This window comes from Lagenorhynchus albirostris, chromosome 15 (genome assembly GCF_949774975.1).
Source record: "Lagenorhynchus albirostris chromosome 15, mLagAlb1.1, whole genome shotgun sequence".
NCBI classification, from domain to species: Eukaryota; Metazoa; Chordata; class Mammalia; order Artiodactyla; family Delphinidae; genus Lagenorhynchus; species Lagenorhynchus albirostris.
This window is the reverse complement of record NC_083109.1, coordinates 52,995,925-53,012,162: the sequence shown is the minus strand read 5'-3', so window position 1 is coordinate 53,012,162 and position 16,238 is coordinate 52,995,925. Positions and strand designations below refer to the sequence as shown.

Here is a 16,238-nt window from a genome sequence, read left to right as displayed (position 1 = left end):
GCGCAGTGGTTGAGAGTCCGCCTGCCGATGCGGGGGATGCGGGTTCGTGCCCCGGTCTGGGAAGATGCCGCGGAGCGGCTGGGCCCGTGAGCCATGGCCGCTGAGCCTGCGCATCTGGAGCCTGTGCTCCGCAACGATAGAGGCCACAGCAGTGAGAGGCCCGCGTACCGGAAAAAAATAAATAAATAAAATTAGGTAAATTTTTTCTTTAAAACTTTTTAAAAATATTAATTTATTTTCCTTATTTTTTTGGCTGTGTCAGGTGTTAGTTGCAGCACACGGGATCTTTGTCGAGATTATGGCGCGTGGTCTCTGCTGTGCTCAGGCTTCTCTCTAGTTGTGGTATGCGGGCTTTTCTCCTCTAGTTGTGGTGGGATGGCTCCAGGGCACGTGGGCCCTGTAGTTTGCCGCACGCGAGCTCTCTTGTTGAGGCGCGTGAGCTCAATAGTTGTGGCACGCAGGCATAGTTGCCCCGTGGCATGTGGGATCTTAGTTCCCCAGTCAGGGATCAAACCCTTGTCCCCTGAATTGGAAGGCAGATTCTTTACCACTGGACCACCAGGGAAGTCCCTATGTAGGTTTTTTGTTGTCGTTAAGTTTTAGGAGTTCTTTATATATTCTGGATATTAATCCCTTATCAGATCTATGATCTGCAGATATTTTCTCCCACCCTGTGGGTTGCCTTTCACTCTGCTGACAGTATCTCTCTCTTTTTTTTAAAATAAAATTTATTTATTTATTTATTTATTTTTGGCTGCGTTGGGTCTTCATTGCTGCACGCGGGCTTTCTCTAGTTGCGGTGAGCAGAAGATACTCTTCATTGCGGTGCGCGGGCTTCTCATTGCGATGGCTTCTCTTGTTGTAGAGCACAGGACAGGCTCTAGGCGTGCGGGCTTCAGTAGTTTTGGCTCACGGGCTCTAGAGCACAGGCTCAGTAGTTGTGGAGCACGGGCTTAGTTGCTCCGCGGCATGTGGGATCTTCCCGGACCAGGGCTCAAACTCGTGTCCCTTGCATTGGCAGGCGGATTCTTAACCACTGCACCACCAGGGAAGCCCCTGACAGTGTCTTTTGATGCACAAATTAAAAAAATTCTTATGAAGTCCAATTTGTCTATTTTTTCTTTTTTGCCTGTACCTTTGGTGTCATATCCAAAAATTCAGTGCCAAATCCAATGTTGTGAAGCTTTTTCTTTTTTCTTACGAATGAGGCAATTTATTAACCCATCATCGTTTGTTCTAACGCTTCTTGTTGGCAGCTGCCACCTGTCCAGAGATTCCATCCAGATCTCTCTGTCCGTGAGGTGTTAGTTTGAAGCCCCCATCTTGGTCCTTTTCCACCATTTTTAGCCCGTCCAGAGCTTGGAGGACCCGACGGGCCACGCTCTTGGAGCCTCTGCTGAAGTGGCTGGGCATGACACCATGTCTCTGACACACCTCATAGATCTTGGTCATGGAACCAACCCCAGCGCCACTCTGGAGGTACAGGTGCCATGCTGTGGAAGCATCTTGTATGTAGAACCAGTTCTCATCGTAGGGAGAGAGCTCTCTATGCTTGGCCAGCTTGACAGTGTCCACCCATTCAGGGACTTTCAGCTTCCCGGACTTTTTTTTTTTGCAGTACGCGGGCCTCTCACTGCTGTGGCCTCTCCCGCTGCAGAGCACAGGCTCCAGACGCGCAGGCTCAGCAGCCATGGCTCACGGGCCCAGCCGCTCCGCGGCATGTGGGATCTTCCCGGACCGGGGCACGGCATCGGCAGGCAGACTCTCAACCACTGCGCCACCAGGGAAGCCCTTCCCGGGCTTTTTGAGGAAGGCTGCCAGAGCTCTGACGAACTCCTGCTGGTTCACGTCTTTTACAGTAACTCCAGGCATCGTGCAGCCTCCAAGCTGCCAGCCAGGGGAAAGGTTGTTGTGAAGCTTTTGCCCCATGTTTTCTTCTAAGAATTGTATAGTTTTAGGTCTACAGTTGATTTATATTTGAACCACAATACATAATGTCTGAATGTCCCCGTACTGGAAAGTTATAAGTCAAATACAGTTGATGCAAATAGGGGTTACTGCATACTGTAGAATTAACCAAACAACCAACAGTAAGTAAAGGATGGTAATAAACTTTTAGTAGGACTTCCCTGGTGGTCCAGTGGGTAAGACTCTGTGCTCCCAATGGAGGGGGCCTGGGTTCGATCCTTGGTCAGGGAATTAGATCCCGCACAAATGCTGCAACTAAGAAGTCCACACACCGCAACTAAAGATTCCTCGTGCCGCAACTAAGACCCATTGCAACCCAAATAAATAAATATGTTTTAAAAACCCTAACTTTTAGTAACTGTAATTCTAAAAACAATATCTGGTATGGAGGTCCCTCAGAAAATTTAAAATAGAACTACCATATGCTCCAACAATCCCACTGCTGGGTATATATCCAGAAGTATTGAAAGCAGAGTCCAGAAGAGATATTTGCACAGCCATGTTCTTAGAAGCATTACTCACAATAGCCAAGAGGTGGGTGAACCCAAGTAACCGTTGATGGACAAATGAATAAACAAAATGTGGTAAATACATGCAACAGAATATTATCCAGTATTAAGAAGGATGGAAATTCTGCCACATGCTACAGCAGGGATGAGCCTTGAGGACATTACAATGAAATAAGCCAGTCACAAAAAGACAAGTGGTGCATGATTCCACTTATATTTGGTATCTAAAGTAGTCAAATTCATAGAAACAGGAAGCAGAATGATGATTACTATGGGTTGGGGAGAAGGGGAAATGGGGAGCTGTTGCTTAATGGCTATAGTTCCAGCTTTGCTTGAAAAAGTTCTGGGTATCTGTTGCACAACACTGTGAATGTCTTTAACACTCCTGAACTGTACAGGTAAAAATGTTAGATTTTATACGTTTTTTTGCCACAATTAAAAAAAAGAAAAGCATAAGCGACACCTGCAGTAACTGAACACCACACGAACTCAAGACTGTACTGATGGTGCCTTTTCCAAAGCTGCTGGAATTCCAGAGTCTGAAGAGTATGTGCCATGGGAAAGCTGAACTCCAGTGGCTGCCAGACTGCTTGGAATTCCAAATCCCAGGCCTCAGTCAACCCTACTGCCAGTCTATCTTTAGTTTATGGAGATCAAAGGCGCTCTTAACTCAGTAAGGGCCCCTGAGTGGTCACATTTTACCTGTGAGAACTGAAAAAAAGAACTTACATTTTGGAGTCCATTCGTGCCCATCGCCAGACTAAGCTTTCAGAGTTACCCTCTGGACAGCCTGCCTAAGTTGAGGCTGTTGTCTGCAGCAGGCTGCGGAAGGCGAATTTTCACAGCAGCGGGACGTTGCGACCAATCATTCGCATTCCTCAGATCAAAGTCCCCTTTCCAGACACGCCTGAGCAGGTGTTATGTCTGTTCTCAAGCAGAAAGCATATTCTGGAATCACGGAGTCAATTTTCAAAGCGAAGAGAAAGGCTTGCGGAATGCATCGCCCCGGGTTTGTCCAGGGACTAACCAAGCAGCGCCGGTTGGGCAAATTTGCTGTTTAAGAGATTCTCCATGGCCCTTATCTCCTGCCCTTTCAGCTTATCTGTAATTGATTGATTTCCTTCGGGGAGTTTTGCCCCACCGCGCCCAAGGCCTGACTCGCCCTTATAAGGGGACGCTGAAGTCTCCATCCCCGCTCCTACCGAGCCCACATGACCTAAGCAGGGTGGGTGGGATGCGGAGCCTATAGAGTAGGTCCCACGGACAGGGATTTGCATCAGATCTGGGCTCCCCTCCGCTGCCACTATCTGTGTGACCCGTGCCAGCGGCCCTTCTCTCCCTGAGAGTGTTCCCAGTCTCCTAAGTGGAGCTAGTTCACTTCTGCTTTCCCTCCTCCCGGGGAAGGACGTGCCCCGCACACTGGAAAGCCTCCCGAGGTAAATCCCTGGCCACAAAATCACAGCTGTTGCCCCTCGTCCCGCACGCCCGGCGGGACAGCGGGCGGACAACGCGCCGCACGTGACCTCCGGACCCGCGCGGCCAGGCCTTCGGCATCGGGGCGTGGCCTCCAGGGGAGGCCGAGCGGCGATTGGCCTGGGGGCGGGGCCCTCGGCGTGCGCGCGGAGGGAGAGGGGCTGGGGGAGTGGCTCGGTGGACCGGAGCGGGCTGCGATTGGCCTGAGACGCGTAGGGGCGTGGCCGCGAGCGGCGGGCCGTGGGTGGGGCGGGAGGAGGCGGGAGTCGCGGCTGCTCGCAGTGCACCTGAGAGCCGACGCTCGGGTCTTCGAAGCTGCGCCCGCCGCGGTCCCCGCCGCCATGAACCGCTTCAAGGTGTCCAAGTTCCGGCATACGGAAGCTCGGCCGCCCCGCCGCGAGGTGAGCCCGGCTGCCATCGCCCCTTGCCCAGCGGCCACCCCTCCCCCTCCTCTGGCCCAGCGCGGGGACCCTCCCCCCGCCCCGAGCCCGCCTGCCCAGGCGCACCCCCTTCAGGCCCGGGGCCGTCGTCCGGGCCGTCCGTCGCCGCGCGGTGGTCGGAGCCTGGCGCTCCCGGGACACTCTCTGGCCTCGCCATGAGCCCTGCGGTCCGCTGGCCCGGCCGCCTCGCACCGGGACCACCGAGGCGGCGCAGCCAGCCCAGTGGGGCCAAGGCCTGAAGCCTGCAAGGCTGCCTGCCTTCCTGGCTTCCGGTCGGCCTCGCCCCGAGCCGGGCGGCTCCTCCTCCCTGCCGCCCCGATCGCCCCTGCCCGGGGCTGGGGTGTGAGAGACATGCCCCTCTCTGCCCTGGTCTTGGCGAGTCTGGGTGTGTCAGCTGGAGAGGGGGAGCTCCTCGGCCAGAAGTGCGCTCCTCCCTCGGGTTTCCGCTGGCGCTTCCTCTCGCGGCTGGCGTGAGCTCTTCCCCTGTTCGGGGTGATGCTGCCAAAGGCTGGGTGGGGCCTGGGAAGCCCGAGCAGGTGGAGCCCAGAGGAAGAGCTGAACCAGGTGGTGGGAGGGCACCTCGGTCCCCTGGAAGCGCAGCAGGCCTGATGAGGGGTGTGCTTCAGAGATGATGCCATCCTTGGTCTGCAGCGAAACATTATTTGTGAGGCCTGTGAGTGTCTTCCAATAATGAAGCCTAGGAACTGACCTCTGGTGACCCCATCAGGGACCATCTCACATGAGGGCAGCCTGGAGCAAAAACCCGGTTTTTATCCTCTGGATCATATTTCCTGGGCACGTCCCATGTGCTGTGTCCAGCTGCTGGAACCACAGCAGTGAACATGACAGCATTTTCCTTCCTCTCTGATGCTTAGTCTCTTGAGGGAGACAGCCAGAAAGCAGACAGGCATGCAAGGGCAATGCAGGTTTTAATAAGTGCACTGAAGAACACACATGAGGGGCTGGGATGAAGATGAAGATGGAGATGGACCTAGAGGTGGGGTTAACCTCAGTAGGATAGTCTGGGAAGGCTGCTGGGAGGAGGTGACATTTAAGCTAAGTCAGGAAGGGTGAGAAGCAGCCAGCCATAGGAAGAATGGGGTGAGAAAGAGCCTGGTGGAAGAAGGAAAGTGGGCCAGGGTGGATGGAGGGCAGTGACAGGGAAGGATGGTGTCAGATGAGTCCATAGTGGGCCTGCAGAGCCCGAGGGCCACAGGAAGAAGTTGGGTTTTACTCTGAGTGCAGTGGGGAGCCATCGAAAGGTTGAAGCGGGTGTGGGGGGCTGGTGGTGGAGAGGTTCTCACATTTGCATTAAGACCGTTGCTCTGAGTGCAGTAATGCTTGGAGGGGTCTGGAGTGTACTTGAGGAGCTCTGGGGCTTGTTTCTGGGTGGATCTCAGTCCAACAAGGTAAACAGACAGGCATGGAATTAGGGATTACAGGGAGAGCTTAAAACGGTTTATATGTTAGGGAGAGCAGGTGATGGGTTCTCTTCAAAGATATTTCCTGTCACTATATTTGTACAGTAAACATGAATCAGGAGGGGAGAATAATGCAAGATGATAATGTTCTACCCGTGGCAGGTGAACATTGAACTAGAAACTTGGATGGTGGGGGTGGTTTCCAGGACACTGTGAGTGGGTGGGCTGGGAAATGTGGGTGCTCGATCGTCAGGCGGCAGGGATGCTGCGAGGTGCTGAAACCAACAGGAAACATTGGGACCCCACCGACCTCCGTTTTAGAAAAAGTGTTCCTCTACTCCTCTACGTATGCGGGTGTTAACCTTATTGCCTTTTTATGGGGGTGCATCGTTCACCTGACTATGGGACTTCGTGGAAAGGCCTTTATTTTCCCCTCTCTTAGCTTGAATGTTTTCTCCTGGGGCTTGGAAGAGACCCCTGTACTTGGTGGAGGCCTTCAGCAATGCAGCTGAGGAAGTCAAGTCTGTCTTCAACCTTAGGTGCTTACTTCTCCTTTCTCTGCTTCTCTCCCTTTGAACAGAATCAAACCCCTCCACCCCCGACCAACACACACACTGCCCAGTTAGCCTCTTGACTTTGTTCAGCCTAAGCTTCCTTCTGACAGCTTCCTCCCCCTTATTAGAGAACTTATTTAATAAGGAAAATCAACTCCTTAATGACAGGTTATCATTTCAAGGACATTTTGCATTTTCTAAGGGACTGTGTGAGTGGGGACAGGGTTTGATCCTAAGGAATGCATCTCTAATGGTGCAGCTTTAAGGTAGAGTTCCCTGGATTATGCTGTATGCCCTACCCCTTGCTTTAGGCAGAGCCCTGGCCAACACGTTTTTTGTTCTTTATTTTCAGACCTGGATCAGTGACATTCGAGCAGGAACTGTCCCCTCATGTGGGAACCATATCAAAGCCAGCTGCAGCTTAATTGCATTCAACTCTGACCGTCCAGGTAGGGAGGTGAACATGGTTGTGGGAATTCAGACATTGTCACCCTAGGTAGGGTGGGGCCAGAGGCTTGGAGAGGCCTCTCAGGACTCAGAGGTCAGCACCATGAAGGCCTTAGACCCCTGCAAACTGGTCAATGTGCAGTAGGCAGATTGCCTTTGCTTTGGACATTGCCAGCACACTTTGTATAAACATGTTGGCTTGGTCTTCAAGAGCTTGGCCTGGAGGGTGGGGAGGGGGCTGTCGCCTTTGTTTCCAGCTATCCTCATATGCAATCCACTCCTCTTCTGGGAGCAGCTGGGGTCAATACAAAAATGCAAAAGCTCCCTGTGTTGGTTGAAACTCTTTTGGTTGTCAGTGATAACTCAGACCTCAAATTGACTTAAGCAAGAAATGGATACCTTTTTGGTTTATAGAACTAAGAATTCCAGAGGCTTCAGGCAGAGCTGTATCTCACTGTATCCTGATCTCTCTCCCTGTTCCTCAGCTCTGCTGCCCTTGGGTGAGGGCTTCTTTCTCAGGTAAAGCTGGGAAGGTGGCAACTGGTAGCCCCAAGCTGACTGCTTATGACCCACAGTGCCTTAAAGAGACAACCTTTTACCCTAGTGTCTTTGCACAGTCGATGTCACGGAAGGCTCTTGTGTGGGGCAGGAACCGAAACCTCTGCCAATCACTCTGTCCCAAACGGTGTGGCCTTACAGTTGGTGGAGGCTCTGGGAAGGTCCAAGGCTGAGCATTTGGGTCTTGTGTGCTCTGGGAGTCCTGAGTAACAGATCCCTATTAGGCCTGAAGTCAGAGTCCCCGTGTTTGTTTGACAGGCGTGCTGGGCATCGTGCCTCTGGAAGGCCAGGGAGAGGACAAGAGACATGTGACCCACCTGGGCTGCCATTCAGGTGAGTGGAGACTGGACCCAGGAAGCCTGGAACTTGCCCTTCCCGACCTGGGGCCAAGGATTCATACTCACCTGGTCCCACAGCCCTGTGGCTGGCTGGATCCTTCCTGTTCTCCTCACTGTGCCTTCTGACAGATGGGGTCCGGATTGGAAGGCTGGTTCCTGGTTGAGAATTCTGCCCTGGGCAGAGAGGAGGGAAGCTGGGTGCTCCAGGTGGTCAGGCTGGAAGGAGGGGGATATGCACCGGCCAGTGCCAGGCTCCAGGCTGATGCTCCTCATCACTGCAGAAGACTCAACCCTATGTGGTTCTTAGCCCTGTGTGCTCACCTGGAGCCCAGCAGATCACCTCTCACCACCAGGCATCCTCTCCAGCCAGGCTGCGCAGGGCGCTCCAAGGAGGGGGCTGGTTGGGCTGCAGGGCCGGAGATGGGCCCTCACAAAGAGAGCTTTTGTCCACCACTACAGCTGCTTCTGGGGGCGCCCAGCAGTCCATCTGGCAGCCTGCCTGCTTTGAGGGAACAGTTTGCTCTCCTTGGGCTACAGCAGCGCTGGCCCAGCTGCCTCCCATTTCCCTGTCCAGCTGCAATGGCCATGGGCCCAGACCCTCTGGACTGCGCTCCTGGCTGCCTGTTGGGCAGCCTTGGGTGAGGGAAGGGGGCTGATCCTTTGTCCCTGGTCTGGGTGTGCAGCTCAGTGTAGCAGTCCTGATGAAGACGGTGGTGGTTAATAAAATGACAGTAGTGAAGACTGATGGAGAGCTCCCCGGGTGCTAAGCGTGTATCTGCGTTTTCTCACCTAATCCTTTTTTAAAATTTGAAACAACTTTATCGAGGTATCATTTACATACTATAAATATTACTTGTTTTAAGTGAAGGATTCGATGACTTTTATTAAAGTTACAGGGTTGCATATCCCACCATCCAGTTTTAGAACATTTGCATTATTCCAGAAAGACCCCTTGTGCCCCTTGGCAGTTAATGCGTTTCTGCCTTGGGCGCTGCAGCCTCAGGCATCCGTTGATCTTTCTGCCTCTGCTGCAGGGGCTGCAAGCTACTGTGTGGCCAGATCTGGCCTGCTGCCTGTCTTTGTAAATAGTTTTATTGGAACACAGCCACGCCTCTTCATTGACTTACCGTCTGTGGCTGCTTTTTCCAACAACTGCAGAGTTAAGGAGACAGACTGTATGTCCCTCGAAGCCTAAAATGTTTCCTATCCCAACCTTCACAGAAAACGTTTGCTGGTTTCTGCTCTACAGACTGGCCTTTTCTGGACGTTTCACATAAATGGATTCACACTATACATAGTTTTTCGAATCTGGTCTGTTACGTTTGGAATGATGTTTTTGCGATCCATCTAATGTTGTAGCACGTAGATGAAGTCTGCTTTCTCATCCATTCTCATCCCTCATTTTTTTTTTGGCTGCGTTGGGTCTTCGTTGCTGCGCATGGGCTTTCTCTAGTTGTGGTGAGTGGGAGCTACTCTTTGTTGTGGTGTGCGGGCTTCTCATTGTGGTGGCTTCTCTTGTTGCAGAGCACAGGCTCTAGGCGCGCGGGCTTCAGGAGTTGTGGCACGCAGGCTCAGTGGTTGTGGCTCACAGGCTCTAGAGCTCAGGCTCATTAGTTGTGGTGCAGGGGCTTAGTTGCTCTGCGGCATGTGAGATCTTCCCAGACCAGGGCTCGAACCCGTGTCCCCTGCATTGGCAGGCGGACTCTTAACCACTGCGCCGCCAGGGAAGCCCCCGGAAGTAGGTTTTTAAATAACCAGTTTTTCAGCTAAGAAAACTGAGGCTCAAAGAGTTAAAGAATTTAGCAGTGTTGGCATTGCTGCTGGCAGAGCCAGAATCGGAACCCAGGTGTTTTTAGGCACCATGCTGTTTGCTTCTTGATGCTTTTTCCTCATGGGGAAGTGGCCTCAAGTTGGTGCTGTCTGCAAGGTGGTGGGCCCCCTGTTACTGGGGAACCAGGCTTGTGTTGGCAGATCGTAGCCTCACTGTGGCTCCAGCTATCCAGAGCCTCTCCCTGCAGGAGCAGCCTTGCCAGAAAGCTGCTCTGAGGGTAGCTGAGCTCCAGCTCCTCAGAACCTGCTATCTGGGCACCAGGCACTGGTCTGCCCTCTTAGGTGCTGGTGGGGTGGGGGGAACTGTGGTGGCCTGGGTTCTGGCTGCTGCCCTGACTTCAGGGCACCCTGCCTTCAGGGGCACCTTCTGCCTTTTGGCTCAGGGCCAAGTGGCCCTTTGGTCCAGGGGAGCAGAAGGCTGGGAAGCATCTAGAGAGTGTTGCTGCATGACTGGGCTGTGGGGTGGTGGCTGGGGGCCTGCTCTGAGTTGGGAAACACCGTGTGTTGTGGTGAAGATGGAGGTTCTGAAGCTGGACTGCCTGCCTGACCCTCAGCCTTGCCCCTTCTTAGCTGTGCAGCTATGGGCAGGTTACTTAACCTCTCTGTCCTCGTGTCCTCTTCCTCCAGTTGGGGATGACACCACAGTGCCATCCTGATGGGTTGTTGTGAGGATTTGGTGAGATAAACACACACGAAGGCCACAAGCCTGCAGGCACAACTGAGCACTCAGATCAGCCACATCACCACTGCTCATTCCCTTGGGGGTGCCAGCGTCTGCACCCAGCCTGGGCCCTGCCCTGTTCCGTGAGGAGCCCGCAAGGGGGGGTGGTAGGGCTTCCGTGGCCAGGAGTCCGGGTTAGGGCTGTCCCAAGGTGTGCCTCTTCCCGTCTGCCCCTTCTCTTCCTTTTTTTTTTTTTTTTAAGTTTTTAAAATTTTATTTATTTTTTTTGGCTGCATTGGGTCTTCATTGCTGCACGCAGGCTTTTCTCTAGTTGTGAGTGGGGGCTTCTCTTGTTGCGGAGCATGGGCTCTAGGCACGCAGGCTTCAGTAGTTGTGCCGCATGGGCTTAGTTGCTCCACGGCATGTGGGATCTTCCCAGACCAGGGATTGAACCTGTGTCCCCTGCACTGGCAGGTGGATTCTTAGCCACTGCGCCACCAGGGAAGTCCCCACCCCTTCTCTTCCTTGTCTCCTCTGGCAGGATGCCCAGGGTCAGTCTCTGGCCTGGGAGGAAAGTGTACCTGCTCGACCCCCCTGGGGAGGCTGGCAGTAGGGATGGTCACTGTGCTCCTTGCTCTGGTGACTTGGGCCTGGCCGTCCTGCTCACATCTCCACTGCCCCCACACCTGAGCCCTGGCCTTGTCTCTGTCCCCCTGAAACCCCCAGTCTCACTTCCCCTCTGGGCTCTGGCTCACTCCAGAGCCCCACCTCACTCTGTGCCCCACCTCCCCTCCCGACCCCCCGGAGATGAGCAGTTTAGGTTCTTTGGTTGCAAAGAACTGAGACTAACTCCAGCTTGCTTAAGCCAGAAAGGGATTTGGGAGACTCTTGGGGAGCTTCCAGAACTGAAGGAGCAGCTGGACGCACAGGCCTTAGGAGGGTCCTGGCTTGAGAGCTGACAGCTCCCTCCCAGCTGGCTGCTCTCCACCCAGGCCAGTCCCTAAGGCACCCTGTCGCTAGGCTTCCCATTCCTGGTTTAACTCCCTTCAGAGAGAAGCTGGCTGCCTGGGCTTGGGTCAGGTTCACTCCTGTAGGTGGGCCAGCCCTGGCTTGTCAAGGGGCAGAGAACTCCTAGGTCAGGCATGTCACTCCAGCCCCCTGCCTACCCGATGTCCTAACCTGTGCCATCCTCCATATTCTCCAGGGCCCACTGTGCCCCCTGCAGGAAGCCTCCTCTGACCCCTGACCTTGGGGACCCCCTGAGTTCACAGCCCGCCTCTTGCTGCATTTGCAGAGAAGTGTGTGTCTCCCTGTGGATGTGATGAGCGTCTGTTAGGGCTGGATGGCCTCCAGTCTGTCCTATATGTGAATCCTGTGGGGGCCGGCGCTTGTATCCATTCACCTGAGCTGGGTTCTGGATTTTGGGCGAATGCAGGTACCTGGTGATCCAAGGAGCTTCCTGCCCATCATCCTGCCAACCTCCCAGTGATGGGCCCTTGACCACCCTGGGATGCAGGACTCTTGGGGATGTGTGTTGCAGGCGGGGGCCTGTAGCATAGGCCTGTGGTCTCTAGAGGTGCCCTCCCCTCGAGGACTTTCAGCCTGCTGCCATGTAGACAGAGGGGTCAGCTCAGAGGCCCTGGGCCATGGTCCCGGCCTTGGGAGAGGGCACGGTGGGCTGGAACAGGACATTCCGGCGGGCCCACATCTGGCCCATGTCTGGCCCGTGTCAGCTGTTTCTCTCCCTCAGACCTGGTCACGGACTTGGACTTCTCTCCCTTTGATGACTTCCTCCTGGCCACGGCCTCAGCCGACAGGACGGTGAGTGGAGCGGCTCGAAGAGCTATTCCAGGCCTTATGAGCCACCAGGGCCCTGCTGGTTTGCAGTCCAGCCCCTCCTGCTAAGTTCCTCAACCCACGCCAGCTCCCGTGTGCTCCCGTGCGCTTACCCTGAGCTGTGGCCATGACCTGCGTTCTGCTGCTCGGCTACCTGAGGACAGCAGGCCTGTGGTGCTGGGGGAGCAGTGCGCTTGGCTCTCCCCACTCCCACATCTTCCCCTCGGCCCCTAACCACACCTTGTGACCCTGAGCCCGTCCCCTCCCTTCCCCTGGGGTAGGGGGCAGCCGGGGCAAGGCTGGCTGGAGGCAGCGAGGCCCCTCCCAGTCCTGGGCTCACGGACTCACTCTTTCCTGCAGATGAAACTCTGGCGACTGCCTGCCCCTGGCAGGGCACTGCCCTCAGAGCCTGGGCTGGTGCTGGGCCCTGAGGACGTCCAGGTGGAGGTGCTGCAGTTCCACCCCACCGCAGATGGCGTCCTGGTGAGCGCGGCGGGCAAGACCGTGAAGGTCTGGGATGCCGCCAAGCAGCAGCCCCTCACAGGTATGGGCCACACTCACTGTCCCTCCCTGGGCAGCCCCGTCTGGCAGCACTTTGTTCCTTTATGATTTTGGTAACATGACTTTTAAGACACGTAACAAAGTTTCACATGTATATGTTATATATACATATATATATGTATTTATGTATATATATGGGTGTGTGTATGTGTATGTTTGTATATGTGTGTGTATATATTACATATAATTTTACAAGGCTTGTTACAAACACCCCATCCCTCCCTAAATCCCATAGACATGTGTTTTCATCTCACTTAGCTGTTTTTTCTGCTTTTTCCTCCATATGTCTAAGTAACTTACTTATACTGTTATTTCTTGAATTGTGTGACATTTCAGTTTTGAAAACAAACTACTGATTTCTCCTCTAGGGGATGAGAATTTTGCTGTTTCTACATCCCCTTCCCCCTGGTGCTGCTTCTCTTATTTTCCCAGTATATATTGTCCTGGTCCATTTGGGCTGCTATAACAAAATCCCACAGACTGGGTGGGTTATAAACAACAGGCATTTATTTCTCACAGTCCTGGAGGCTGGAAGTCTAAGATCAAGGCACCAACAGATTCAGTGTCTGGTGAGGACCTGCTTCCTGATTCACAGATGGCCGTCCTCTGGCTGTGTCCTCACGCGGCAGCAGGGGTGAGGGAGCTCTCTGGGGCCTCTTTTATAAGAGGCCTAATACCTTTCATGGGACTCCACCCTCATGACCTTATGAGCAGCACCCTCGCTGCTGCTGCCCCTTTCCCGGAATTACCCCCAAGCCAGGCTCACCATGGTGATACCCCCACTTCTGGGGCTAGCACCAAGGGCCGACAGTGTAACGGGGTGTCTGAGGGACTCCCTCCTGACTGAGGAGCCGTCTTGTGCCACTTGCCCCCAAAGTGCTGCTGGTGCAGTGGAGGAGACCATCCTAACCTGGTGCAGACCACCTGGCAGTGTGTCATCAGAGTCACCCCAGCTGTAACTAGCATCTATCAAGCCCTTCTCGTGTGCCCAGCGCTGTGCTGAGGGCTTCACGTGGGGGGGTGTTGCCGTTCCCTGCTACAGGTGAGGTGAGGTTAAATAACTTGGCCAAGGCCACAGTGCAAGCAGGTGACAGGGCTGGGATTAACCTCGGGGGAGTAGACCTTGTCATAGTAGTTTCCTATTGCTGCAAATAGAATTACCCCGAAACCTGGAGGCTTATAACAGCTGGTAACGTTTATCATCTCATAGTTTCTGAACGTCAGGGATTTGGGAGCAGCTTAGCTGGGTGGCTCTGGCTCAGGGCTCCTCATGAGGTTGGAGTTGAGCTGTCAGCTGGGGCTGCCGTCAATCTGAAGGCTGGACTGGGGTGGAGGGATCCGCTTCCCAAGTGGTTCACTCACACAGTGCTGGCTGTGGGAAGGAGGCCTCGGTTCTCCCCCATGGGCCTCTCTGTGGGCTGCTTGAGTGCCCTCAGTACATGGTAGCTGCTTCCCCTGGTGGACAGTCCAAGAGAGGCATCAAGGAGGAGGCCACGGTGCCATTTACGCCCCAGCTTTGGAAGGCACATGCTCTTCGTTAGAAGCGAGTCTCTGAGTCCTGCTCACACTCAGGAAGAAGGGAATCAGGCCCCACATTTTGAAAGGAGATGTTAGTTTCCTAGGGCTGTCGTAACGGAGTACCCCAACCAAATTTATTGTCTCACAATTCTGGAGACCAGAAGTCCAAAATTAAAGTGTTGGCAGGGTTGGTTCCTTTTGAGCTGTGAGGGAGAATCTGTTCAGGTCCCCTTCTCAGCTTCTGTGGCTTCAGGTGTTTCTTGGGTCATGTCGATGGCCGTCTTCCCTCTGTTCACATCATCTTCTCTCTGTGTATGCATCTTCTCTCTGATTTCCCTTTTCACAAGGACACCGTTCATACTGGATTAGGGTCCATTCTAGCAATATCAGCTGAACTTGATCATCATCTCAGGTCTCCCCAGTGGATCATCTGCAAAGACCCTATTTCCAAATAAAGTCACCTTCATAGGTGCTGAGGATTAGGACTTCAGCATCTTTTTGTGGGGGACACAATTCGGTCTATAACAGGAGGAGTGTCAAAGAATTTGTGGACACATTTTAAAACTGTCACGCTGTGGGGGGAGGGAATGGGGATGGCCCGAGTAGGGGCCCAGGGCGGGTGTGTGTGTGACATGTCCGTGGTCTGTGGGGGTTGGGGGGATGTTGGGGATTGAGCAGAGTGGGGTGGCCCAGGAGCAGGGAGCCTGGGAAGGGAGTGGGAGCGTGGCCTGAGGAGGTCAGGGCTGAAGGAAGCACCCCCCCAACAAAAGCATCCCCTCCCCCAATCTGGGAGGAGCTGCTGCCCTTGCTCCTCTGCCTGAAGCACCCTCGCTGCTGCTGCCCCTTTCCCGGAATTACCCCCAAGCCAGGCCTGCCTGCGCCCGCTTCCCTGATGCCCTCATTGCATGGGACAGGGTTGGGGGGACCCTGGACCCCTCCTGACCTTGGCCGCTTCTCTGCAGAGCTGGCGGCCCACGGGGACCTGGTGCAGGGTGCCACCTGGAGCCGGGACGGAGCCCTGGTGGGCACAACATGTAAGGTAAGGGTGGGCGGTGAGACTTGAGTAAGTGCCTGTGGGGGGCCTGAGGCATGCGCAGCTCTGCCAGGGCTGTTGTGTCGCAGAGCCCGTGTCCTGGGCTGTACCTGTCAGACTCGGCAGTACTTGTGGGGCAGCAGCAAACTGAGGCCAGGATAGATGTTCACCTTCCTTGTCCTCATGCCTCTGGCTCATACCTGTCTCTTGAAGCCCCCACCCCACTAAAGAATGACCCACACTAGACCTCTGGGGCTCCCAACACCACTCTCAGCCAGCCTCACCTGGCTGCCTGGCTGCTTTGTCCAAACTGCCTGCCTCTCCGTGAGGGTCGTGTTAGGCAGCGTCCACAAGCTGGGCACTGTGCTGGCCCTCCGGCCAGTCAGAAGGCCTCAGGGTCCTCGGTGATGCCAGGTCCTGTGCCCACTGAGTCCTGTGCTAGTGGGGGTGGCCGATGTGGGTCCAGGGATCGTACAGATAAAAGGATAATTGTGACCCAGGCTGTGAAAGAGGGACATGAGGTGCTTTGAGTGGTTGGAGAGGCCAGGGGAGGCTTGGCCTCTGGCAAGGGCTGTGAGGGAAGGGTTCATGGTGCGGGGCAGGGGGAGCGTGCTGGGGGCAGAGAGCAGAGCTGCGTACACAGGGTCGTGCTTGTTACTACAGAAGCAACAGGAAAGCACTGGAGTGTTTTTAAAACCAGAGGTGGGTGGCTGAGGTGTGAGGCGAGCAGATCTGCATTTTGAGGCTCCCCTCCTGCAGTGTGGACAGAGAATTGCAGGCGGGGACGAGGGAGCTGGGGAGGAGAGAGCTGTAGGGTTGGTGGTGGGCTGCGTGTGAGGGGTGGGGGGGCCCGAGGCCGGCTCCTGGGCTACAGGCTGGAGGAGGCCTGCCACCGAGACTGGGCACTCCGCAGGTTGGAGGTGCCGGGGAGGTCTGGGCGGAGGTGTCAGTTGAGTCCGTGCACTTGGCTCTGGGCAGTGGTCTGAGCGGAAGGTGGAGGCCTGGGTGGCGTCTGTGTTTATGTGGCACCTGCAGAGGGATGAGAGTGCCCTGAGTGGGAGAGAAGGGTTGAGAGCAGAGGCAGAGGGAGC

The 16,238-nt window shown here is 54.7% G+C and overlaps 1 protein-coding gene across 7 annotated transcripts in view; it reads left to right on the top strand.

Annotated features, from left to right (window-relative positions):
* Positions 1-4,208: 4,208 nt before the first annotated feature.
* Positions 4,209-16,238, top strand: part of CORO7 (coronin 7) — a 67,985-nt gene continuing 55,955 nt past the window's right edge. For 6 of the 7 annotated variants that reach the window (XR_009535482.1, XM_060123829.1, XM_060123831.1 and 3 more), the window contains exons 1-7: positions 4,209-4,351; positions 6,718-6,814; positions 7,227-7,331; positions 7,629-7,703; positions 11,950-12,020; positions 12,396-12,579; positions 15,077-15,153. Coding sequence is in view for 6 of the 7 variants with exons in the window: in XM_060123829.1 (XP_059979812.1) it covers positions 4,292-4,351; positions 6,718-6,814; positions 7,227-7,331; positions 7,629-7,703; positions 11,950-12,020; positions 12,396-12,579; positions 15,077-15,153 (669 nt within the window). In the remaining variant the exon portion in view is untranslated. The remainder of the gene's footprint in view (positions 4,352-6,717; positions 6,815-7,226; positions 7,332-7,628; positions 7,704-11,949; positions 12,021-12,395; positions 12,580-15,076; positions 15,154-16,238) is intronic. The other variant, XM_060123830.1, reaches the window with a different exon arrangement.